This window comes from Cornus florida, unplaced genomic scaffold (assembly GCF_030987335.1).
Source record: "Cornus florida cultivar Cherokee Brave unplaced genomic scaffold, ASM3098733v1 CherokeeBrave_3.0.0_Hap2_Chr03, whole genome shotgun sequence".
Taxonomy (NCBI): Eukaryota; Viridiplantae; Streptophyta; class Magnoliopsida; order Cornales; family Cornaceae; genus Cornus; species Cornus florida.
The window spans coordinates 20,844,011-20,871,236 of record NW_026775573.1 but is presented as its reverse complement, the minus strand read 5'-3'; the positions used below and the strand labels follow the sequence as shown (position 1 = coordinate 20,871,236).

At 34.5% G+C, this 27,226-nt stretch overlaps 2 protein-coding genes across 5 annotated transcripts; one reads left to right on the top strand and one right to left on the bottom strand.

Moving 5' to 3' along the window:
* The first annotated feature begins 3,875 nt into the window (after positions 1-3,875).
* On the top strand, positions 3,876-4,888 carry LOC132298688 (mitochondrial import inner membrane translocase subunit TIM23-3). Its single transcript, XM_059795075.1, has one exon. It carries the CDS (start codon positions 4,091-4,093, stop codon positions 4,643-4,645), a length of 555 nt encoding a protein of 184 aa, XP_059651058.1. The 5' UTR covers positions 3,876-4,090; the 3' UTR covers positions 4,646-4,888.
* A 5,359-nt stretch (positions 4,889-10,247) lies between these two features.
* On the bottom strand, positions 10,248-25,369 carry LOC132299865 (multisubstrate pseudouridine synthase 7). Of its 4 annotated transcripts, none has more exons than XM_059796735.1 (22): positions 25,106-25,366; positions 24,203-24,281; positions 23,899-24,096; positions 23,575-23,789; positions 22,300-22,372; positions 21,935-21,991; positions 20,983-21,062; positions 20,834-20,896; positions 20,633-20,720; positions 20,022-20,124; positions 19,785-19,888; positions 18,875-18,948; positions 17,146-17,210; positions 16,831-16,997; positions 15,943-16,010; positions 15,777-15,837; positions 13,472-13,509; positions 12,025-12,093; positions 11,690-11,933; positions 10,957-11,076; positions 10,680-10,796; positions 10,248-10,586 (listed from the first exon to the last, which is right to left on the bottom strand). In XM_059796735.1, exons 1-20 carry the CDS (start codon positions 25,333-25,335, stop codon positions 11,047-11,049), a joined length of 2,106 nt encoding a protein of 701 aa, XP_059652718.1. In that variant the 5' UTR covers positions 25,336-25,366; the 3' UTR covers positions 10,248-10,586; positions 10,680-10,796; positions 10,957-11,046. The 4 variants fall into 4 exon arrangements, with proteins under 4 accessions (XP_059652718.1, XP_059652719.1, XP_059652717.1 ...); XM_059796736.1 differs by having other exon boundaries at positions 10,680-10,779; XM_059796734.1 differs by lacking the exon at positions 10,680-10,796.
* Between the last annotated feature and the right edge of the window lie 1,857 nt (positions 25,370-27,226).

Sequence of the window (27,226 nt, the reverse complement as noted above, 5' to 3'; positions counted from 1 at the left end):
GTAGTGCACCAAAATTATATAATTTTGGTTCATAGGACCCCCTCCAAACAAGAGAGATCTTGATCTTTAAAATTATACATGTGTTGCACATTGTTTTGAAAACATAATACATTAGAAAGCTATGTTCCGAATTACCAATTTAGCACCTTTGAATTATTTTCTTCAATAATTTAAATTTCAAATGCACGTTTGAACAATCAACTTTTTAGAGAATTTTTTTTCTTTAATAAAATTAAAAGAGTGAGTAATAGTTGCTGAAAAGATGCATCATTTCATAATCATTCAAAATTTTCAACTTGATTACAACTTTTTCTTTTTCTTTTTTTTTCTTTTTTTTTTAATAAAGGCCATTTGGTCTATTCAATTATTCAAACTCCATAACAGACACTCTCACTCTCTATACAGTACTCCTTGATATTGAAATAACATACATTGTTTCATATCCTTCAAACATGGAGGCATGTGTTATGTCCTCTACTTTCACCGTCCATCTTTTTCCCCTCTCTCTCTCTCTCTCTCACACACACACACACACAGTGACACACACGACCTCTTGCATATATAAAACCAAAATTTCTGAGGAATCCAATTGGTTTGAGTTTTGAGAAAGACCAATTAGTGGTACTAAAAGTCCCACACTCAAAACACTTTTCCAAACTGTCACAATCTCTCTATAAATTCCACCAACAAACTCATTTAAATAGTTCAATTAAAACCATTATCCATTTATTTCCATCATTGTTTTCTCAGGATGATGAGATTTATGTATTAGAGTCCTATCAATATAGAACCCATGAACAACGGGCCCATTTATATTGGGGTTAAATTTGTGCTAGGTGTACCAAAAATAAATGATGCCATTTTCTTATCTTAGACGAAAAATGATTATTTGCTCGATTTTTCTAACTTATTTGTATAGTTGAACCGTTTTTATTCCTTTGATCGATGTAGTGGATAGGATTCACACTTGAACTTATCCACTATATTAAATAGATAAAAATTCATCTTTGACAAATATGCCTAAATGATAATTACACTTCTTAGAAATATAATGAACCACTATATATACATATTTGGCACCAACCACTATATTCACTTCTTGTAATGTGAATAGCAGCAGCTTAGTTTTTATAATGAGCAGCAATATACTTATCTAGCAGGTGGGCCAAATTGATGGAGCCACATTGGGCCCAGATGGGGCAACTCCTCCTAGCCCACTGTGGCTCCTCGTTTTAAAAAATATATACAGTATATATTGTATGTAATTTTTTTAAAAATTACGATATCCTAATGTTAATGTTACATTTGTTGTGTAGGAATGGAATGCTCATTCCAACCATTTTTTTTATTTGGTATGCAATTTAAAGTGAATATGGACATTCCATTGGAATTAAAATCCATTCTTGGTAATGAAAATTCATTCTTTTCTAAAAACTTCTCTAGCCCTTCCCTTCTTTTCTACTTTACTTTTTCAAATTTCTTTGATCCGTTTAAAAAAATTTGCATTCTTATTTTCAATCAAATCCTAATTTTTCTCATCTCTCAATTGGTTCCGTCACATTCATGTTTATTTTGGTGTAAAAATCATTTTCCACAATGAGGGTAACAACTTGTATAATATATAAATCTTTTTATTTACTCAATTTGTATTTTTATCAACACAATGTGTGTATGTGAAGGGTAAGACTGTTATTTTTTTGTACTAGGAATAGTATTGGAGCGCGAGTCAATTTTTATTTGGTCTGATTGGCGCCTCTGTTTTCATAGTAGTAGTTATTATAAAACAAGGAGGAAGGGTTGAATGGTCATTTCCTTGTACTAGGAATAGTTGTTAGTATAAATCCTAGGAGGAAGGATAGAAGGGTCATAAAATAATAAAGTTATGCAACTCATGTGAGTGCTTAAAAAAATAATAATAATAATAAATAAATAATAATTCAAAGACCTCTCTAAATTTAAGTTGTTGATCAAATGTATCATAAAGAACTCATTTTAATATAGCACCCATTTTAATATAGCACATTAGCACCTCTGTTTTCATACTCGGAGGCAATTTTTTCCAACATGTACCTGTTATGTGAGCGCACATGGGGCGGAGCCGGGATTTGAATTTAGGGAGTATAGTGAAATATTTTTATTTTTTTTAAAATAAGAATAAGAAGAAGAAAAAGGGAAAGAAAAATGAATTTTGAAGGAAACAAATTAGAGTATGATTAAATACGGGAAATATAACCTTTTTAACAAATTAATTAAAGAAATTTAAAGAGAAAAAGATTAAAAAAAAAAAAAAGTTTAAAAAAAATTTAGAAACTAATAATTTTAAGGGTCATAATATACAAAACCATATATATACATAGAGCGGGGCCGGCCAGGCCTTGTGTCCTTGTGCACAAGCTCTACCCCTGCACACACATATGTGTAGTAAAGTAAGGTACATTCACATATTTCTTGATATGGATAAATTGAGTTCAACCAAGTCGACCTCAATATCATTTGGGTAAATTACACCGTCTTCTTCTATGATTTAAAAAATTACTCAAATATCTCCTAAAAATGAATCTAATTTATACAAACCTTCTTTCTGTTATGGTTAACACAAGTTAGTGACGGATTTTATTGATGTCATGTAATGAATAAATTGAAATTCTCATATTACTCTTCGACCTCCTCTCTCACACATAGATGGATATTACAGTCATTTATCATAACAATTTGAGGGCATTTCAATAAATTAAACAAATCTTTTAGTACATTTGACAGTCCGTCACTAGGAAGGGAGGTTTGTGTAGGTTAGTTTCATTTTTAGAAGAAATTCAAATAATTTTTCAAACCACAAGAGAGGTCCCTGTAATTATGACAAAAGGTCCGTATAATTTACCCATATCATTTGAACACCGAGCTATATTTTCTAATTTCTAGTGAAAATAAAATGGTTAAAAGTTTAAAATTTTTTGGGGACAAATTGTAGAAAGTCCCCTTGAACTATCACACATCTGTAAAAAAAATAAAAAAAAATCTAAATTATTAATTTGTCAAGGGAACTCTAAATTTACCAAAATTTTTCCTTTTTTAAAAATGATGGATTTTTTATTACCACTCTACCTTTCACATAAATTTATTATTTTTATGACCATTCTACCCCTTCCTCCTAAATTATCTCGACTTTGCAAACGGCCCCTACTATCACATTCTACCGAAAGGGAACAATATGCATGTGCATAGCACATGACATATACGAAGCATTATTTGATAATTTTGCCCTTTTAAATATAATAGTTCATTTTTTCTCTATTCTCTCTCTGGCTTTGTGCTCGTTTCACCATGAACAAAGACAATTCATCAACCAGTATAAAACTCATTTCATGGCATTATTTGCAAATTTTTGATAGATTGGGAGGTTCTTTTATTATGTCTAAGGATTATTTGCAAAAGCATCACAATTTAAAAGGTTTTGTACAATTTGCATAAAAGGTTATTCTTAAGATACTCGTGAACTAAGTTCCATAAAACGGAAATAAGACCGAGAATGAATTCGAGAGCGGATGCGTAAGAGCAGCAGAATTAAGTCATAAATAGTAAAAATTTGAGTAAGAAAGTACGGAGCATGAGAGCGAGAGCATGCTCGGAGCGATACTTATTAAGAAGGATTGTGTGACTTAGTTCATAAATATAACCAATGACTAATGTTATATAAGTAAAGATTTTTATATAAGTAGAGATGGATGAACCAAAAAATTAACCATAACAAAATAATGATAAAATTTGGGAAATTAACTCTAATATGCATTTGGAGAAATCTGCTTTCATTTTTTATTATACTTATGTCCTTACCCTCATAATTGGGCCAATTCGGGTCAAAATTTTAAGCCCTTTATATGGTTGAACCGTCTTGAAGGAGAAGCCAAAAGCCAGAACCCTCTAGGTGACGACCTTAAACCCTACGCGGAGCAGAGAGGGTTTTTCTCTACAAGCCCTAAACCCCTCTTTTCTCGTCCGATTCACGAGCTGACAACCCTTTAAATCTTTCTCATCCTTCTTCAAACCGTCTTCGATTTTCATTTCAAATCTCAGTCGTCCTCAATCTTCAACAATGGCCTCTGATTCATCATCAGAAAAAAAGCCTAAATCATACCGTCAATACCACCCCTACCAAGACTTCAACGTCCCAATCCAAAACCTGTACAACCTCCCCTCCTCCCCCGAATACCTCTTCTCCGAAGAAGCCGCAGTGCAACGCCGCTCGTGGAGTGAAAACCTCACGTACTACACCGGTTCCGGCTACCTCGCCGGCGCGATCGTCGGCGCCGCCAAAGGGACCTTGCAGGGCTTCAAGGAGGCTGAGGCTGGTGAAACCCTCAAGCTCCGCGTCAATAGGGTGCTCAATACGGGCGGCTCGGCGGGCCGGAGGTTCGGGAACTCGCTTGGCATCTTGGGTTTGATATTCTCAGGGTTGGAGAGTGGGCTTGTGCACTTTAGCGGGACTGATGGCTTGTTGAACAGCGTGGTGGCTGGATTGGGGACGGGTGCTCTGTATCGGGCAGCGGCCGGGCCGAGGTCGGCGGCAATTGCTGGGGCGGTCGGAGGATTGGCTGCAGCTGCGGCGGTCGCGGGCAAGCAGGCGGTTCGGAGATACGTGCCCATATAGTGAGATTTCAGTGAATTTTTATTGAATATCGGGTTTATGACTTTTTGGGAGGTTGCTTAGTTTATGACTTTTTGGGAGGTTGCTTAGTTTTTTTATTTAATATTACTGTGTTTATGGGATTTGATATAATTTAGTTGTTTTTCTTTTTATAATTATCCAATCTGCCGACTTGTTTTTCTTGAGGATTTTTGAGCTTTGTTATTCTAGTTTGAATCATAATTGTAGTGTTATAATTCTGATCGACTCTGATGATCTTATTTAAATGATATCACAACTCTATGTGATGAAGTTGTGTGATGATTTAATCAGTAGTCATCGTGCTAGTTCTTTATGTGTTATGTTTTTATCTGTCTTCTTTCCTTTGGTTTTTATTAGCTTGACGGGATGGTGAGAAGTTCATAACTTGTCAATTTCTTATAGTCAGGAGTATTTTGGAGTAGTAAAATTAATAAGATATTTATATTGAATAAAGTTGTAAGATTGTGAATATAAATGCTAAATGCCTTTTAGAAAGAAGTTTTAAATGTATTCACCCTTAAATTTTTGTGCAAGTTTTGTAAAGTGCTTCTGAATTATTGACTTCTTTTCATGGTATTAACTTATTCTGTTTAGGATTTAAATTGGAATTGTTAACAGTACTACTAATATATAAAAAAAAGTGGTTAGTTACAGTTGCTACGCATAGTTGTGTATGTTATGCAGTCTGAAATGTGGTAATTTCCACTGCATGGAATCTGTGAATGCGTTTTATATGAGATAGAGAATTGATCATGTCATTTTTTTCTCCCACCAACACCATCTTTTTCCTCATCTCTTTTCATTCACCCTCAAGAGTCTCTAAATCTTTCAGGACAGAACCCAGCATATAGAGCCATTGATGGAAAGGGTTTCATGGAGAGAGGATGGAGATGTCTCATTGAGATGAACTTTGGTGGGTTCAAAATGTGTGTTGGAGTGTGCATCGGTGGTGGTTTGAGGTTTCGTGTGAATTATGAGACTTTATCCTTGAAAGGAAGGTTTGTTTCTGTTGGAGGGTGCAAATTATTGACCTTTTCAATTCAAAGTACTCTTGCCAAAAAGTCCCAAGTAATGGGGATGAATTTATTTAGCATTCATCAGTAACACTGGGAGATCAGTGTTTACTTTTTGAAACCTAAGGCGGCCGAGTCAAATAAGTTCAAACCTCGGGAAAGGTATACACGTACGGAAACAGTGGTCTTCCCATATTAGCACGGTGGTGACGGTCAGGAATCCTGTTTTTTCCCTGAGAGAACTTAAAACCTCAAAATTACTTGCATCTCTTGATAGTTGATATTTAGCATCTTCTAACTCGAATATCTTTTTTCTTTCTTGGTTCTCCTACATTCTTTTTGGATCTCAGTCTAAAATTTGAGTGTTGACCCTTTTATCAAGTTTCTGAACCTTGATTCATACTCGTGGTGGATCAACTGGTGGTTATAATTAAGCTGTGAATACGTCTGATGCTTGATGTTTACCTAGTGAACTTCATTCTGTGTTATTCATTTAAATATTCTTGTTGTTGAAAAAGATTCTGTAAACTTCCATTATGATTTAATCTCCTTTTAGTTTCTAAACTGTAATGGATACAATTTTCTAATCAATCTCACCCATTTATTTGATCTCTGAATCTCCTCCATCTGTTTTCATAGATATCATGTAACCTTAAATGGTAGTTCATTTGTGAAAAGTAACCTTATGCAATATGAGATTTTTGGTTTTTATTTTATTTTTTGTTATAGTATTTTAGTCATCTGTTATAATATCTATGTTGGCAGCATGATATCATGGTTTAGACCAGATGACCTCTTTGTGGTTGATCTAGTGAACTATTAACGAGTCCCTTTTGTAGGTTGGTGAATGGTCAGTCTCTGAAAACATTGTTCCAACTCAGATTTGCTTCTGATCTTCTTGTTAAGTGGATTTGCTACACCATTGTGAAATAGTAATGACTTTAGAAGTCTGATATAGTGTGTGTGTGTGTGTGTGTGTGTGTGTGTCTGTGTGTGAGAGAGAGAGAGAGAGGTTAACCTCCCACCCCAATAATTTATGACTCTTTTCTTTTCTTCTCTCTTTCTCTTGCTCCCTAATTAATAGGGCTAATTAAGAAATCCCTCTTCTATCAATTCCCTCTTTTCAGCATTCTGCAACTCTCTCTTCTCTCTCAATGTAAAGAAACCAAGGTATAAAAACGTCTGAAGTAAATATATATACATGTTATATATGTATATGTATATGTATGGTAGCGATCCATGTATAGTAGAAATCTACCTATATTCTTTCCTTTTAATACAAACCATTATTTCTAGTTTCTAAATTTAATATTTACCAATATCACTAATTGCAACAATAAAAAATAATTACCAAAAAAAAAAATAGAAACCTTTCATCCCTTGAATCACATATCTCTCTGACCAGAAAATTTTCTCCCCCCTCGTACAAACTGAATTTATAAGTTCTCTATCTCCTCGGTATACCTTTAAATCCTAAGCTCTGATTGTTACAAAAGTACACAAACCATTCACTAAGTTTAACAATATACATGTTTATTAATTTCATGACAAATTTTAGTCCTAATTATGCATTCATCAACATATTCACAACAGAAAAATTAAACTAATATACGTGTTTGGCAATTTCATGACAAATTATAGCCCTAATTATACATCCATCAACCTATTGACAGTAGGAAAATTGAACTAATGACATATCATGAAACATCGACTCAAAAAAATAAAAATAAAATTTCTTTTTTCTATATGCTTGATCAACTCAAGTAACTTGTGATTTGCACAACACTTTACCGGCATAAAATTTAATTGATTAATTTTTTTCTTTTTCTTTTATTTTTTCTGTCAAGTAACCTATGAGTTGACAACACCTCAACCGCATAAAATATTAAATTTAGGTGAGTAGATTTTTTTTTTTTTTTTTTTTTATTTAGGTAATTACCTTTTATCATTGTATTGGTAAATATTAAATTTAGAAATTAGAAATAGTAATAGTAATTTTGTATTAAAAGGAAAGAATATTAGTGGGTTTCTATTGTGATCTAATCTCAATAGAAAGTGCCAAAATTTTTCATACTCTACAAAAAAAAGAAGAGATCACTACTCTGTATATATATTCAAAAGAAAATAACTATTTAAGAAAAAAAATGCTACAAACTTTGGGGCCACAAATAATATATGTTATATAACACATGGTATGGTCAATAATTTTCTTTTACTTTTAATTTGTATTATATTTTTTATTTGCTTTTCTTTTTTCACATGTCATACATGTAGTATGAATTTTCAGTTATTTATGCTTAAATCTATCCAAGCATAATTATTAATTATTTATAATTATGACAGCGATTTAGAATTAATGAATAAATCATGTTAAATGGTCTTAAAAAATCAATTGAAATTATTAAAATTGACTACAAATTCATCTTTATTGAATTATATTGTATAGAGTTACAATGCATTTTGGACCCTGTGTAAGGTTTTAAAAAATTCACCGATAATTGATTTCATTATGTATCGCCTAAAACAGACCTCAAGCCTGATTCCATGACATCGTTGTGCACAATGTATGAGCACTTTATGCTTATATAGTTTCCTTAGCCCGGAAGATTCAAATATTACAAGTTTTGTTGATTCAAGCAAACCCCGGGGGGATGAAAAATTATGGTGAGTATGTGCCCGCTTTTGAACTGAAAAATAAATAAATAAATAAAAATTCATAGAAAATTTCGTGACACAAAGTGTAATTTTGACATTTTTCACTTCTTATTCAAATTCGATGTTTCATCGGAATTTGCATGCTGCTCGGGTCACCCTTTGTATTTGAGATGTTCACCAAAACTCCTTTAAGCTGTCGTTTAGAGTGATATGGAATCAGGTGTTGAGTTCTAGATTCTCGCGATGTGACCCAAATTTGAAAACTATAAAGTGATATGGTGATACTAATAGCTTAATTAATAATGTCATATACACTTATTTTATGTCCGGATGTGACGTGACAAGTCACAAAACCACCTCAGCTACCAACACAAAGCCACCTAAGCTACCATAACTTGGCATTACTCCTCCGTCCCAAAAATGTCCTTTCTGAAAATTGATTGTACAAATACTTATCTGCCTGAATTATCTTACACTATCCTTTGAATAAATAACTCGACAAGAGACATTAATTTGGGGACGATGAGGTATTTATTGTTGTCCAACTGATTTAGATGGTTGTGACTGGAAACAGATGAATTAAATCTCACATGAGCTGAGACTCATATCATGCTTCTAAATCTGGTTTTGGATGCATATCGGAGCTATAGAGATGTTGGATACAAAAAACTATCTTCGAAAGGATGAGAGTTTAGGTTCCCATAGAATCTACATGTATTATTTACTCAAAATATATTAAATAAAATAAATCCAATACCAAAAAATGAAATAGCATTAACTTTTTCCCAAAGAAAAGAATTTACTTATAAAATCCAATTCCCAAAAATTGGCAATCTTGTGCTTTTGCTTTTGTTTTGACCCAAAATAAAAACAGCATTTCTATTTTGGAGTGTATTCAATAGTAAGCATGTTTGGCAGCTAGTATTTGTCACAAAAATTTTGGAAGCAAAAACATATTTGGTAAAAAAATATTACAACTTTGAAAAATAAAATAATTAGTCAAATAGGTCATTTTTTTTTTTTTTTTTTTAACCTATACCATTGATCGGTGTGGTAACAACAATTCGGTGCTTCCAATTTTGGCCTAATTTTCGGATACACTTTGATAATATTCAAATCGCAACAATAGTTACCAAACAAGGTTCGTGCTTTTATTTCATTAGAGTACACTGTCCGAAGTAAAAAAAATATGAAACAAAAGCGGTTGCTGAGCCGGCCTTAGGAGGTCCCTACAGTCTATTCCTGTTCTTGAAAGCATTAAAGGCGAAAATAACCTGTGGATACGTACACATTGAATTCGTCTCTCATCTAAATTCTCTCCAAGGAAATGAAATAGTAAGTTTATACTATTGGTTGGAAAGTTTACCAAATTATACAAAATATAATAATAATAATAATAATAATAATAATAATATTTATTTTTTCTTTTTAAGCCCCACTTCTTTATGCCTTGTGGAGTTTATTTTTGAAACAGACCTGCCTTGGGTTCCATTAATAACTTAAAAAATAAAAAAATAAAAAGTACCATATCACCACACAAATGCGTCTAACAGGCTCCAGTGACACACAGGATAAAGAAGACTTCGTGAAGTAAAAAAAATTTCACTCAGTTGGGAACTAAAAACGTACTCATGCTCACTCAACTTTCACAAGAAGTCACAAAATTAAAAATAAAATTAATAGTAAATAATAAATAATTTTAAAAAAAAATGCAAGGCATCCTACTTCATTCTAGCTTATGAAAGATAACCAACCTCCTGACAAAAGGGCACGAATCGTCTCATATTTCTGAGCACCCTGCAGCTTGCACGCCTTACTCAAAACGCGGGCACTATGTTGAATAGTTGCCAATTGCATATGTTCATTAGTTCCCTCACTCACGTTAGCACAAACCAAATGGAACATAAGGAGTAATATTTAAACTAAAACCAAAAATCGTGCAGTCTGTGCACCATAGACTGTATGGAGTAAAACAAAGTCTATCTCACTGGGGATGTTTAGGCTTGTGTTACAGTTTCCAAATCAAAATGTATCAACATAATATTAGAATAATTTAGATCAAAAAAATATGTTATAATACAAAAGATTCCAACAGGGGAAGTATCAAGTGTGCTGGATAAGATATAACCTTGTTTGCCCAACTTCCCTTAATCCACAATTACCTTTTCCCTCGAAAAGGCACTTGCATGATGACGACTCCATTAATCTCCACGAAATGCAAAAAGCTCAGAAATTCAAAATTTTATGAAATGCACCTGCATATGTATCACACCCATGAACATAAATTTTATGTGAGTGCCTCTAATAATTGTTTACAACAAAAGAACTGTTATTTTTTCCTAATTTACCTATCAAGTTAAAGATGCAATATATTCAGACAAGGTAAATCCCAAGTGTTCAGGAGGATACAAAATCTTTTTTGCCCAATTGTTCAGTGATCTAACAAATCTGAAATGAACCTGCATCTGTATCAAATTCATAAACATGCATCCTACTGAATTGTCTTTAATTGTATATCAACAAAAATATATAAATAAAGAACTGTATTTTCTCAATTTATCTACTAATTGGAGATGCAATATATATAGAAAAGGTAAAATCCTGAGTGCTTGGGAGACTACTAACCTTATTTCCCCACTTTCCTTCTGAACTAACAAATGCTACTTCCTCCGAGAAAGATGGTGTCTGGGACTCAAATTTATCCAAGGACCGAGCTTAGCTGTTCAATGTTTTATGAAATGCAACCTGCATAGCATGAAATCACAAATTATGATATAAATATATGTGTGCTTCTCATAAAAATAAACACTGACAATTTCCTTTGTGACAAATGAGAACATGTAATTTAATTTGTCCAACCCTGGCGGATTCATTTAGGATTTCTACAATCAGGTTCATCTAGGGGTTTCAAAGAACTTGAATCAAGTTTGGGGTGACATAGGCTGCTGGTTTTTGTGCAAATATGCATATATCCCTTAGCTATATATGGAAAACATATTATATTTAGCATCCAGCATCAATCCACCTACTGGGATGGTGTTGGAACATATAGCGTCAGGCTTTGGTGGGTTTGCAAGAAGATTCTCAAATTGGTTAATCCCATCTTAAACCCATCCATTGCCATTCCCAAAAAAATAATGGCACTAGTGCATTAGTGCTCCATATTGGATACACATGCTTTCATGTGGACAGAAGATCCATTTTAGCAAAGCTTTTGGCATAGATCATCTTCCATGCGACTTTGGAAATAGACCCTTCTGTATTAAGTAGATTCTATAAAGTCCCTTCTATTATTTTTTGGCCGGCGCAATTGGAAAAGGATTTTTTTACATGAGTTAGGTTTTATCATGTTACATACAGAAGTTGATGTCTTCAGCAGCTCCCTTACGGCCATTGTTGCATAGCAAGAAGCTGGGAGAATAAAGCTTAATTTGAGAGCCATCTGGTCTTCCTGGGCATCTTTGTCTTCATTTCCATCTTTATCTTCATTTCCATTGGCCGAATCCTTTTCTCTGATCATATTTGCAGGTCTTGACTTGGAAATAATGTCCAAATCTGTCTCTGCCAGTGATACAGTTCCATCCGTATATTTGTGTAGTTCCCTGCAGCAAGAGAAAACACTTCTACAATTTATTTGAAATTTTACACTAACAGTGCCAAGTGGAGATTGTTAAAAAAGAAGTGCAGACATACCATTTAAAGTCCTTCAGTTTTTGAAATACTCGCCTATAACCTCCAGTCATATCAGTTATTGAGAACTCCCTGGCAAAAATCACATTTCAGTACCATTCAATTCTTCTGCTGTGTGGAGAAGCATGATTGCTGTTAGAGATTATATCAAGGTTAATTGCAGATATAAAATTGGTGATGGGCACATTATTAAAGTATTTTTGGATCCATGGTGTGAAGGAAAAATTTTAAAAGAAATTTTTAATTATATCTGAGTAGAGATAAGCTGATTTGTATGAAGGAATTCATTACAGGTGGGCAATGGGATGAAGACAAATTGAGTAATACTCTACAGGAACTGATGCAATTGTTTAAAAATCAAGTGATACAGGGTGGGGAAGACAAGTTACAGTGGAGTTCTACCTTCTGTTTTAAAGCAGCATGCGAAGCTGCTAGAGTGAAAATTGGAGAAGTGGATTGGGCTGGTTTATGTTGGAGTGGGGGGAGACCTAGGTGGTCAGTCCACTCAGTCTTAGTAATGCAGAAAGCAATTATTTCTCAGGTATTTTTGCAGAAGCGAGGTTTTGCATTGGCAGCAAGATGTTATTTATGTTATACAGAAATTGAAACTTTGGATCACCTGTTCTCTAGCTGTGTATACACTTGGAAAGTGTGGAGCTCCCTTTCAGATACCTGTGGTTGGAATTTACATACGTCCTTAGGAGTTCAAGATTTGGCAGATCAGTTTAATCAGAATTCTCTAAGAGATATCAAGAAGATGGCCAGAATCAGTTTCACTGCTACACTATATTTTCTATGGTGGGAGAGGAATAACAGATTGCATGATAACATTGCAAGAGAGGCAAAGGATCTAGCTAAATGTATTCTATGGGAGGTTTTAGATGTGTTAGGAGTTAATCTCCAAGACATTTTGTAACTTTCTATTGTGAGCTACTTAGGTTTTTTGAGTGTCCTTTTCTAGGGCTTGGTCTGTGTTGATGAGGGTATGCCCTCATTTGTTTCTTTGTACTATCTTGTTTGTATTCAATATACCCCTTTCATTTAGGAAAAAAAAAAAAGAACCCACCTCTGAGCCGATAGAGAGAGAAGAAGGGGAAGGGGGGAAGGGGCATGTCGTGTCCACTGCAGAAATATGTCTGATGTAAACCATGTTACAGAGAGAAGCCACACGAGGTGAACTGGCATGTTTTCTTTTTCTTTTTCACAAGGTCCCAACCATGACTTGTACAGCTGAACTCTACAATTGTTATCTAGAAGTGACAGGAGATACCACTCTAGCTAGCATCTACTGTTCTAGAGTGAGATGACTCTTGTACCCAAAAAAAAAAAGAAGATATCACCTGGGCCAGCTTCTCTATACAACACAGCTTATTTCATAATGATTACTACAAAAAATCCAGTCTAACAGAGAAGGGAAATGATTTAGTAAGAATTCAAGGAAATAACTCACTTGACACCATGTACACTCTCCGTCAAGCAGATAGAATCCTGGTGAGTTAAAAAGTAACATACTTTAGAGAGAGACTGAAAGATAAGAACATCAGAGACTATAGATAAAAATTAAAATATATATAGACACATATATTGCCCTCTGCCCAAGCTTAATATTCTTTTGAATAACAAATAACAGGCAAGTGGTTCATATTTCACAGTAGTCAGCAAGATGGACTAAAGCAGTGGCGTACAGTAGCATGCCAACAATATAAAAAGGTAAACTCGCATAAAATTTCAAAGACGACAAGAATTCATCAGATATTCCATGTTCTAAACGTCACCACAAAAGTGCTAACTTACCTTTCTCCCTAAAACTCAATAATTAACTGGAGGAATGGACTCGAAGTGTAGCATGAATCACTGAACTAAACCACTTCTGGGATATCGTATCAGTCTGCTTAAAACTATTATTCAGGTATAACATCTCATTGGATGTGATAATAGACCAGATATTACTTGTAAAAGTAGGACTACCGTAATGTTGCAGGAAGAGTTTCATAAATCATATTCCAGAAATGGATTTTTATTATTATTATTATTATTATTATTATTTTTTTTTTTTTTGGGGGGGGGGGGGTGGTTGGGGGAATTGTTCTCTGTTGACTGCCGAACATATTTTAACACAGAGGATGGTGTTATATTACTTGAGTAGACAAACATTCACGGATAGTCCAACCTACAAGCCCTCCACTTCAGTGCCCCACTCCAATATAAATGGGCAATTTCAATGTATCCCTCAGGCATGCTTATCCAATGTCAAGAAAAGGCTCACTCGTGGGTAAGTTTTGTGCGTCAAGATTTACAATTTATTCTAATCATACTTTTGTTACATCATGTTCGCGTAAAATTAATATTGTCAAACTTTATTTGCTCCTAAACCATCTTTCTACAGTTCTAATTTATAATGTACCCCTCTAACAAGCATCCAATTCATATTCAGGTTTGATCCTAGTCTAGATGCCAGAAATCAGGAGTCAGGACAAGCCAAACCTGAAATGCACAGCTAATATCCAGCATATTATCATGATTGAGCGTAATTAGTAATTGCATTCTCCCACGTCTAACCTATGTGGTGTTGAGAGCCAGCAAAATCTATAAATAAATGAGAACTAATTGGTATTGTTACATCAAATATCTCAGGACACAGAATTCAGTTTGCTTTATTTGTGACATCATTAGGGTCTGCTTCCTAAAATAGGAAGGTATTCTAGGAAATTGGGCTTTGTAAGAGTACCTTGCATACACTTTCTGAAGAAAACAAAATTTGATGAATGCATATTTCGAATGCACTTATGAAGATGATTGGAAAATTTTGGCATGCATGTGATAATTTGCAAAATTTCTCTCCCAAGTAACAACTATACAGTGAAAAACAGAAGATCATGACCCGACTGTAATGTTTTTCTTGTTGTTCAATAGCTGAGAGAGCGTAGAGAGCGTTCAAACAATTCAAATTTATAAGACTGGAGGACATGAAACAAAAAAAATACATTCCACGTAAGCAATTATCGACCAAATAAAGCAAACTCCAAAAATATTGAAGAACAAAAGAGTGAAGAGGGGAGGATGAGAAGAAAAGGGAGCAACTACTCATGAAGAAGGTTGCTTAGAGAAGAGGAAAAAAGGAAAGAAATACCGGACAGAGCAAGGGATGAGAAGAGAACCCGAGTAAATGTAAACAAGGGGAAGACAAGGAGGATGAGGATGAGGAACAACTGTCCTTTTTACCTTCTTGCTTTTTTTAAAAAAGAAATGGATTATGCCTTGTAGTTACAATATAGGACAGGTACAATGTGGTATTGACTATTGTTTCAGAGGGTATAATATGATTATGACTCTCTCACATTCTGCCTCCTTGGAAAACCACCTCTCTCATACTTCTACAGCATTAGCTTTTGTACAAACGGGCTTCTCCCAAAGCCCATCTGAGCAAGTTCACCAAACATCCTTCGTGCAAGTACATTGGATCCAGGACATACATCTCACCCTCAAATGTTATGAAAATTATTTGATATGGTTCTTGTATATCATCAGGGGCACACAAGGTGGGACTTGAGTCCTTATGAAAATTACACAGCCTGGCCCGCCTGGCCCACATCTTGCTTAAGTCACTTAGATTTCTAATACGCATGGTAATCCATTTCCAGGTTACATTGGGCCCATTTTAACATATTCTACATCTCCTCATGACGAGCAATGAAGAGGGAAAAAGTGACATGATAATACTAAGAGCTCAGTAATTTCATTTAGAAACAGCTTGCCTTCTTCGCCAGATCATGATAAACTTTGCCAATATCATTCAATGGATAAATTGCCCTCGAACTGCCATAACAACAGTGTTAGATATAAAAGCAAAACAAACTAGATCTCATAAATGATTAATCTAAATGATCAAAATCACAGAAATTGTTCTGGCTTCTCCCTTACCCAGGCAAAGGAAGAATAACATCATCAATTGTATAATCTCCAGAAACCAAATCTTCTTCGCTTACAGCCTGCCCAGAAGGTAAAATAAAAATAAAAAACGTTCAAAAATAAAAAATAATCAGACTAACAGAAAATCAAAATGAGCAGATGGCACTATAATCAAAGATGTCTCCTCAAACTAAAATTCTCAGAGTTAAACAGAAATATGAATATGTATGTATACAAACATATTGGATTCAGATGGAATGGGATGGGTCAGATGTGAATCTGATTCATAAAAATTATCTAAAACCTACCCAATTTGATACCTAGATTCAGTTAACCATATTCACTCAAAAATACATAAAATAGGAAGGAAATTGCCTATACAGCTTAGAATTTGCTAGGTATATTGTGTTCATTCTTTTATATGTGTAACCAGACCCCTTGGGACATCTGTGAGATCATTTTCATTGATGGTTCGGCGACTAATAAATTTATTTTTCTTAACTTGTGCAAGAAATGACAATGCATGGTTCATTAATTGTTTTAGATTTCTCCAGTAAAATCTTGATGCAGAATTGTAGCTTGAAATAGTTTTGTTGTATTCCTAGATAAGGAAGACGTGGATCAATTCAAATATGATGAACTTACAAAACCATACATCTAATATGAATGCAACATAGGCTGCTTAAAGAATTTCACCCAACATAATCCAAATGTAATGCTCTAGAAGGTGCACACTGTTTTTTTTTTTTTTTTCAGGTGCACACTGTTAGAAATTACCAATGATAAAGGGCTATTTATGTTAGTATTATTGGAAACTTTACCCAATTTAATAAGAATTTCACCCAATATTTTATGTTAGTATTATTGGAAATTTTAAATGAGATAATTCAAGCACCTGACCTTCACTGAATCACTTCTTTCTTCAGGAAGATCTGTTTCTGAAATTTCATCAAGTTGGACATCATTACAGTTACTGTCTTCACATTCAGAATTCGAGACCACTGTTACTTTTTCTGAACATGTTCTTTTACAGTATACCAAATCTCCCAACACAACTTGGTCAATTCCTGCCAGATGGTCAAAAAGAATACATTATAGCATTGTCTATCTTATATAGCTTAAGTAAGGATCAGATGATGACAACAGTGTACGCACTTTATGCATCATATAATATGAGCCAAAGAATGACTAATTAAAACCCTGAATACCACATACCATATTTTTTCACTCTCATACTTGCCGCATGGTTCCACAAGTAGCTTTGGTAACCATGTACATACCTGCAGATAAGAGAAGTGGCATCATAAAAATTGAAAACCAAAACCTTATCAAAGTTGCAAAGTCACATAATTCCTTTAGGGTCAAATCCAAGGTACGCTTTGATACAGAGGGAAACATTTGCAAGTATCTATTATATTTACTATGGAGATAGTGCTGATTTCAAACTCCTCCACTATTTAGATCGATTCAATTAGGTTCACAAGTAACGAGTAGTTGATGATCATTATAATCTTTTCATTCACCATAAAAACAAAAAGAAAATGAGAACTATTATTTATTTCTTTTGGTTGGGTTTGGAGGGGCGTGGGTAACATGATGTGGCAGATTCGAAGGAAAGTAAATTAGTTGAACTTGGAGCATCTTATTTATGTTTCATGATAAAGTTGAATTTTTGTCCACATAAAGCTAAGCATAATTTGTGAATAAAGGACTGATGCAGTTTCCACTATTCCACTCTCTAATAACATCCTAAAAATCACAATTAATGTGGTGACAAGCAACCTGGTGGATTAAGCAAATAAGGGATTGCTGACAGGACAAAAATCCAGATGAATCAAGACAATAATATGCAACAACGACCATAGTATGTAACAATATCAGAGAACTAGCACCAATGTACTTTTAACAGATGGCAAATCAAAATGGATTGCTAACTCCTAGCTGGGTAGAGACTGTTGGAATACAGAGTCATTTGGCAAGAGCCGCTGTCAACAAGGAGGGGGCATTAATTTGATTGTGAATGGTCCGTGTCTAGCTTACAGTCCAACCACAATTTTTTATTTTAACTTTTCTAATAAGAAATCTACAAGAGACAGTCCATGTGAAAATCAACATCTTCATGGAAATCCTATTATAGTGACTTCATTTATGGGTGAAATCCTCCGACAGGAAAATTATTCTCATTGCCCTTTTTTGGTTTGTCTGCACCTCTTTTTTATGTAGTATAATGGTTGGATGATGGGACCAAACAAAAGATACCACCAATGCCAAACCATAAATACAGAGAGAACAAAAAAGGCGAAAAAGTATATCGTCTGTGGTAAGTACAGTGCAAATAATTCAAGAGAAGAAAGAGCTAAAACTTTTATTTTAATTATTATTAAACAGCATAAAATGCAAATAAAACCACTAGTTAGGGGAAAAAAAAAACTATGCAGCCTCAACTAGAGAGAGAGACAGAGACAGAAAGCAATGCCATCGGACCTGTTCTCAATAAACCAGGTGATTATTGATTTCGCTGAAGATGATTCTCATATTCAAACAATAAAAATGTCACATTTGTCAAACTTCACACACTAGTTGGCAGAACCTAAGATGAATACCAGAAGACTATAGATAGCATAGTATTTACTGGTGAGATGGTTGAGGTCATTAAGAAAGATAAAAATGTGGCAGAGTTTAACTTAAAACAATTCCTAAATAAAACGGAATGACAAATCAAGATTCATGTCGCTGACTCCAAATACTTCAGCTCAATACACATTTCATATACATCACCATCCAGAACTTACGAGTGAAATATAAGGGGGCTCTTAGAGTTGCAACCTATTCATAAGTTAACGAGAACTGACTCATGGTAATGATGAAAAATTATATGCAACAGAGCCGCAATTCAATAACTATATTTTTAATTAATTTGATTATTTCTGCAGTGAATACTTACATCATTCTAAGAGTCCTAGGTATAGCTTTCAGAGCCTGTAAGTAATTCCCAGGACATTTCTTCAAACACTGGAGCTGGATAAGATCAAAAAGTCAACATAGTCGACAGTCACATTACCAATGTAAAACAAGAAAAAAATCTCATTTTATAAACTTTAAAAAGTATATATGAGCACTCAAATTAAAATGTAAAATTCTAACCAAACAAGGCCACAAAAGCATATAGTAGCAAACATTGAAGAGGACATTCTTCTCCAGAGACATCAGTAAGCATAAGACTGGGATGCTGATCTAGTAATCCCACTCCAGGAAATGTATATAGTCTAGAGAACAAACAAATTGAATGGGATATTTTTTTCGAGTCAAAATGTAGATAATGACCCTAAGGTGGCTATTACATTAGTTCTCCATAAAGTGGCTTTCTCATTGTGAAATGGTCTTAGAGACCTGCTAACCAGATCAAAGAGATTCAATATATTGTGACACGGGGTACAAAGGACTCCTGCATCATTACAAGATATCAAACTATTAGGCCAAAAGTGGGTGTGTGAATATTACCATAAGACAAAAAAATACGGTAACCTTTAAAAAAAATTATTTCCTCCGTTGTTGTTTTAGAGTTGTTTGCAAGTCCTATTGAAGTATCACCGGTTGTAAACTCACAATTAAGTAGAAGCCATGATCCAGTTGTCACTTGACAATTGCATAACTAATAATGTGAATATGCAATGGCGACTGTATTAGTGGAGTACATATTTATTTGTAGCAATGAGGTAATAGATAATGACAAATTACTTAGTTGAAAGCTTTGAAAATGTAGTCTTTTATGATAAACTCACAAGCATCAATGATCAAAAGGAGCCAAAAAAGAAAAATACATATATACAGAAAGTCCATATTTAGAGACTTACTATTGCCCTTTCAGCAACCAAATGGTAAGGCAACTGCCTCAGGGTCCCTTCAATATCATCACTTTCCTTGTAATATTCCCGTACCCTCCTAATGGCATCCTTTTGTGTTCCAAGCTCAATGTTAAGAAAAACAATAATTCATATTCTGATACATCAGAACTGCATGCAACAGCCTGTTCAAACTAGAAGTATAAAATATCAAAACAAATTCTCTTTGCAGATTGAATCAAAGGATATCTCCTTCTCTTGGATCCAAAATCATGCTCACAGCCGTTTTCCATTCTCCTCGAAGTAATGAAGCTCCAATTGAATGTGTTGGTACGGAACCGCTTCCAAATCGCTGATTCCATTTACATAAAATGAACAAGCTTATTTAGCAAATATAGAAAAACAGAGCTAATTGTATATCAATAGGCAGTTAATTTTCATTACCCATGAAAATAAATTCACATGATATTTAATTTAGTAACCACAATTACTCAGGAAAACAAACTTTTTTGTTTCAATTAAACATGGAAATTCTTTTGCGGCCTCAAAACCAACATCAAACCTTGTTGGATTGCAGAAAACAAAAGAGTTTCAATGTGTTTCAGAGAGAGAGGGTTATAAACAGGGTGTCAGAAATCAAACATGTAGTATTTTCCGTTGTCAAAAATTCAGGTTCTACATTCAACATGACAAGTGAAGTATTCAGACCAACAACATTCTCTAGCCTAGTTGGTATCAGTAGCCTATCTGCTCGAGGAATTCCAGTAATCAACTCCTCATAAAGATAGCCCACAGGTGGAGTGGGGTTTAACAGAAAATTGAACAAACCAAAAAGAAGATAATATTGACCAAGAAAGTACTTGTAAACCAAAGTAGTTGATAAATCCACGTCTTCCTAAGGCATCTGCAGATGCTTTTATTGTCTCTTCAGAATCTGCAATAACTCCTCTGCAAATATATGCTAGTCCAGTAAATACAAAGTACAAACCAATACCATGAGATATAAACAATGAAAGAAAAAAAATCATGAAGGTTGCATTAAGCAAGTATTGTTATCTTACCTTAGTGTAACAGTAAAACGATTTCCATAGAGTTGTCCAAGAAGAAGTCCTTCTTTGACATGGCTGAACAACAATGCAGAAATTACATTAACATGCATCATAATATTTGATGGCAGGTAAACTAATAAGTGCTATTCCATCTATCTTACCAAAAGTCACCAACTTTGATACCAATCAATCTTTCATTAAGAGCAGCTAATCTACTTGCATGCTGCTTAAAAACAGTTACCTGTAAAGTAAACAAAGAAAAAGTATACCCGAAGTCACCAACTTTGACACCAATCAATCTTTCCTGAAGAGCAGGAAATATAAATGCGTGCTGCTTGAGAAGAGTTACCAACAATGTGAACGTAAAAAAGACGTACTCTTCTGTGTAGTTCAAGGAAAATCAAGTATACCTACTATACCCGTTAACCAAACATTTCCTGACTTCATCAAGTGACCACTTGTAGTAAATATCCATACTAAAATCTAAATGCAACAATTTAAGTAACAAATCAACTTCTTGATGAATTAAACATCCTTCTCATTTGGAGAATGTATGTGGAGAGTCCCATCTTCCTTATTTAAAATTCTGATGATAATTTGTTTTAACCGAATGCCTAAAATCTGGCTTTTCCACCACCGCCTCAAATCTCTCCTCCAAACTGCACTGGACAGGTCGTTTATTTATTTATTTTTAAATTATTAGAGTAGCTCAATTGTTTAATATAGTTTATATTCATCACATCAACACAATTGTTTTACAAATTAATCAATTATGGCACAGTTTGGTGGAAAATAAAAGGTTAAATTATTATAAAAAGAAAAAATAGCCTTTTACAGGGATAAGCCATCATAAAAGTATCATTATTATGATACAATTGCTATGACTATTTTCAAATAGAGCAACTAGTTCAACTTTCAGTTTTAACTACAAGAACATCCGCTAATAAGGTGGCCCTTCATTATCTTGACAACAGTATGAAGAAAGGTTCCGCATCTTTTGGTTTAAGATAGCTCATACTGAAAACCATAAAGAAGATTTCAAACTTCCTAGAAGAGCAACTAATAATACGAAATTGAAGGATATAATCAGTGAAAAAGGCAAGAAGAATTTACCCTTTGAGTAGATACAGAGCGCTTATCTTTTGTACCCGCAAATCCAAATGACCTTGTCTGTCAGACATATATTATCAAAATAGTTTAACAACAACATGGTGCACAAGTACAACTTTGAAATATGGTTACAAACTATTCAATACTTTAATTCTACATATAATTAAAGCTGTCAAACAAAATAATAATAATAATAATAATAAAATAACTGTTATTATCAGTTTCAAGAAAGCAAGCAAAAAAAAAGAGAGAAATATAAGAACAAAAAGAGAAGGAAAAACTGAATCTTTCTTTCCATTCATTTGTCACATGAGGCAAAAGAACAAACCTAATATGTTCCTGGAAGGGGAAAATAAAAATAAAAATACCTGTAGGCCAAGCATCTTTCCAATCAGCCCTAATGCCTCCTGTGTATCCTTGTTCTCCTTGTAAAGATGAAACCTGAAATAAAATCGACAATGCCTTTACAGATGTATTACAATAGCAACTAACACCACTTTTTTTTTTTTTTTGATAAGTAATAGCAACTAACACCACTTGCACCAAAAAATAAGATTTGGAGGTCAGAGATATGAAAGCCTTTATGACCATATAAGAATTAGACCACCAGTTCCACAATTTCTACCAAAACTGTTTATATTGCATATCCTAGTTCTTTTGAGAGGTAGCAAGGACAAATTGAGCTTCTTTTAGCCCTATCCTAAGTGTGAGTGAATCTATTTATCTTTATCAAGGAGTAAGCTCCATAAAAAACTTCTGATCCTCGGTCCAGAACTTGGGACATTTTATTCGATTGGAATCCTCCACCTTTTTGGTAGTGTTTCATGTCCCACATATGATCTCTGTGCACCCATTTCTATTATGTATTTATCCCACATTGATCACTGAAGTGCATTTGATCATAAAAGTAGTGAGAGATAACCTTTAATGTTATCGGCTACTTAAAATTAAATACAACTTTCAGTATTAACATCAAAGCATTGGTATAAGTTCAAGAAATTTTTAAAATTCATTAAAAATACAATTTATGGGATTTTTGGACTAAAACGTGTATATTAGGATATTTAGCAGGAGATGAGAAGGAAATTATAATGGCTCTAGTAGTCGAATTTGTTACAATACATCTATTACACCCCATGTCCACAACACCACAACCATTACTGTTATGACTTAAAACCTTGCTTGATTCAACCTAAGCAAGATGCTCCGAGACATGCAAAGAATCCTCAAAAGAGAACTAAATAATTTAAGGGTTCGCTCCCCTTTGAGCGCCTTTGTTAATATATGCCTACTTATCAAAAAAAAAAGAGAGAGAGAGAGAACTAAATAATTTTAAACTCTAGTGCACATCTTTAGTTACCTCAATTTTATTTTTCTCCTAAACAGCCTTCTTCTTGTTGATCTAATGATACTCAATACAGGTGATACATGTATGTATATTATTGTAAATAAAATTCATTGGTTTCTTGATATCTTAAAGGCGTCAAGCCTATCTAAACTTTAGAAGTCCTTCATCAGTAATTGGACAAAATAAATCACAGAACAACCTTCCGTCGGCATAAAGGTGGTTAAAATAACACAATAAAAAAAATACCCTTCAACATAGAGAAAGATTGGCAAAAGACAGACAATGCAACCATTACCTAAGGAACTTGCCAAGATGCTCCGGCCAATTATCCCCTCTATTATCGTAAGGCTTATCACCCCTGTCTTTACGTTTCTTGGAGTTTCTTCCACTGCCACTATTCCCTCCTGAAGAATTTAGCCACACCCGGATGCATTTGGATGAGGCATCAGGTCCATCTACAGTGTCGGTAACAAGAAATTTTAATTTTTCCTTGAAAAAATTATGCATGGCCTGAAAAACATAAAAATAAAAAACAAATGAGCAACAGCACAGAGACCACACTTTAAAAAAGAAAATAAAAATAAAAAAAATTGAACAATTAGGTTAAACTCAAACTAACCGTCCGATGGGATTTATTAGAATTTGGGGAAAGAACGAGCGGTGAGACGCTATCTTTAACATCGGAACTAATTTGATCTATAAAAGCTTTGAGATGGTCAGCATCAGTGTCACCAGCAAGAGATCTAAATAATTCAAGTTCAGTATCATAACTCTTATTCAATTGATCAGATAAATCTGTTTTCTTTTCCTCCAAAACCTGAAAGGTAAAAATAAGAGTTACACTATCAATAAACATGCACAAACGTAAATAAAAAGTAAATAACATATTAATCACAGCACAAACTCAAAGTGAAATAAAATACCTCAGGAGGTGCATCTAATGAGGTCAAGTGAACAACATTTCCATCCAAATCTACTTCATTTACAATGAAATCAGAATACCTACGCAAAATCAAACAACTAAAAGATTATCTACAGTGGAAAGATCCGTATAATAATCAGTTTACACGCTTTGAATACAAATCATTGATGCAAAAAAAATTCAAAATTTTTTCTTTTAGAAAGTTCAAGCAAACATGCCACACCCACAATATTGCCCATAGCAGGGCTCAAACTCTCAAACTCCCCAAATCAAAATACCATCCGTGCTAATAACCGTCGGTAAAAAAGATCGAAATTCCATGGCAGCAATATAACATTCAACTAAGAATGTGTAATCTAAAAATATGGGATGATGATGATGCAATCTAAGAATCTAATACAATATAATTAATGTGTACTTGGAAATGAAATGGTACTAATACTATGAATTTTTTTTTTTTTTTTTTTTTTTTTTATCACTACTATGAAGTTAATCATGAAAGAACACCAAAACAAGAATTAGAGTAACACCATGTTTGGTTGCATAGAATACTTGAGCTAAAAAGAAAACACACTAAGATTAAATTTTGTGAAATGCTGTTCGATCACCCAATAGTTATATTCGGTTTGCTATAGTAGACCCTCCCAACCAAAACTATCAAAAGTGTTAAATTCGCAATGAAAACTTCTCTTGTTAAAAAATTTCCTCGTTTCAGACTTATTCTCAGCAACCAAACGGAGAATTATAGAAATGAATTTTGCATGAATTGGAACTACTAATTGAGTCATAAACTGCATTGAATACTACAATTAAACCCACAGTCCACACACACTACATGTATACATATACACATGCACACTCGAACAGGGAGATACATATATGTGTGTGAATGTGTGTTGAAGACCTTTGTTTCAGAACACCGCGAAAGCCGGGAAGCTGAGAAATGTAGCAGAAGATTCCGACGTCTGATTCGTCTACGGAGTTCATGATTTCTAGGGTTTCTGGCTCGGTGGTGACGGAGAGGTAGGGTTTTAGTAAGAGCTTGTAGGGTTGTGTTCGTCGAGACAGGTCATGTAACGGGGCTGAGATGCGTGGTGTGACTATTGGTGACATATTGGAGCAAATTATAGACATGTTTGGACCTGACTCGAACGAGGTTGAACTCCAGCAAATTGTACGCACAATTTCGAATTGCTAAGGTTATGAAGGTAAATTACACTAATCTAACGTGAAGTTTAGACAAATTATATACAAATGCGTCGTTCAATGATTATTATTTTTACAATTAAACAAAAAAAAAATTATAATATTATAAAATGTATTATAATTTATAAGTTATAATTATAATATAAGAACATTATTAACTTTTTACATTTATTTATAGACTACAAACAAACAATTTTTTAAAATATTAAGATAATATACAACGAAATCGACCCCAAATAAAGTAATAATAATATAAATAAATAAAAAAGGACTCAACTCAATTGTTGTGTAATTTTACAAATGCCTCGATAGCTTAGTGGGTTAGTACCTCCGGTAGATTTTGAAGTGCCAAGATTTGAACCTCTGCGTCTACTGATCTCATTTATAACAATTATTGCCTTGTAAAAAAAATAAAAATAAAAATAAAAAATTTTATTGTGTAATCTTTAAATGCATGGGTTTAACCCATGAAAACAAGCTCCTATAAGATATAGGGTAAAAAAAAAGATAAATAAATAAATAAAACCCCTCATAAACTAAGATTTTGTTGCATTTTACCGAAAAAGATAAAAGATAATTTCGCCCTTATTATGAAACTACGTAGTTTTGAATTTTTATATATTAGGGAAAAGTGCAAAAAAAAACCCCTAAACTATTGGCGAATTTGCAACAAACCCTCTAAACTATGAAAATTACAAATAACCCCCTAAACTATATATTTTTATTGCAAATCACTCCATCCGGCAATACGCCAGTCAAATATTACCGTTAAACCTTATATTGCCCTTATACATTTGAAAAGACAATATTGCCCTTTTAACAGTTAAAACCCCCAAACGCCACCCATCCAATTTCCCAAATTCACAAGACTTTGTGAGAGACAAAGCTCGTCAACGAACGCTTCGCCTTTCTGGACCTCAACAACGATGGTGTTTTGTCCTGATCGGAGCTCTGCAAGGCCTTTAAGTCGTTACAGCAAGTTGAGATCCACTTCAGTTTAGACATGCGCGACACCATAGGAGGAATTCGGCTGAAAACCCCAATTCGTGAGCCTGAGCCTGTGTCATAAATTATACCAACCCAACCAGAGCATTATTCTGCAATAACCCAGTTGCTTGTTTTACAAAGTCCAAATCTTCTTTGATCATGACTGTAACGAGCATGGTACACCGGTGGCGGCACTAAAAGAGGAAAATTGTCAGATTCCGCCTGAAGTAGGGTGGTGACAGTGGATTTTTGGGGTTTCATGGTGTGTGATTTTACTATGAGTTGTTTAATTTTTAAAGATAATAGAGAGAATGCGGAGTTATGGTTGGTGAGGTGGGTGATAGTGGTGGCGGGAGTGGGGTGGTGACAGTGGGGTTGTGTATGTGGTTCGATTTGGTTTGATAGTGTAGTTGGGGACGCCATCACCGCCGTTGGTTATATATGTTGCAGCTTTGACCGGCGAGGTTAATAGAGATGGACAGCGGGCAAAAATCGGGCGGCTATGGAGTGTTTAGCTGTTGGCTCGGCCGTGGAGAGCTTAGAGCAATGAGCAGCGGGCTGTGATGGTGAACTCACTGCGGCTAGCACGGCTTTGATGGTGTTGGCTGTGATGGAGGCAGCGGCAAGCTTGGAACGGGGAGGTCGACGAATGAGACGATTTTCGACGGTGAGCTTGCGGCAGTACTGAGAACATGGACGGCAGCGAATCAGCGACTAAAGAAGTCACAATTCCGGTTAGGGATGGCAACGGGGGCGGGTTTGGGCGGGTGTGCCCTCCCCCGCCCCCACAACTGTTTAAAAATCCCGCCCCCGTCCCCGCCCAGAACCACAA

Excerpts from the sequence above, each read along its gene's own strand:
- LOC132298688 (XM_059795075.1), top strand. The coding sequence starts at position 4,091 with ATGGCCTCTGATTCATCATCAGAAAAAAAGCCTAAATCATACCGTCAA.
- LOC132299865 (XM_059796735.1), bottom strand. The coding sequence starts at position 25,335 with ATGTCTATAATTTGCTCCAATATGTCACCAATAGTCACACCACGCATC. Across the intron at positions 19,889-20,021 it reads TTTGGATCCAAGAGAAGGAG|AAAAGGATGCCATTAGGAGG; the intron begins ATATCCTTTGAT and ends AGCTTGGAACAC. Across the intron at positions 15,838-15,942 it reads GTTATTCTTCCTTTGCCTGG|TTCGAGGGCAATTTATCCAT; the intron begins GTAAGGGAGAAG and ends TTGTTATGGCAG.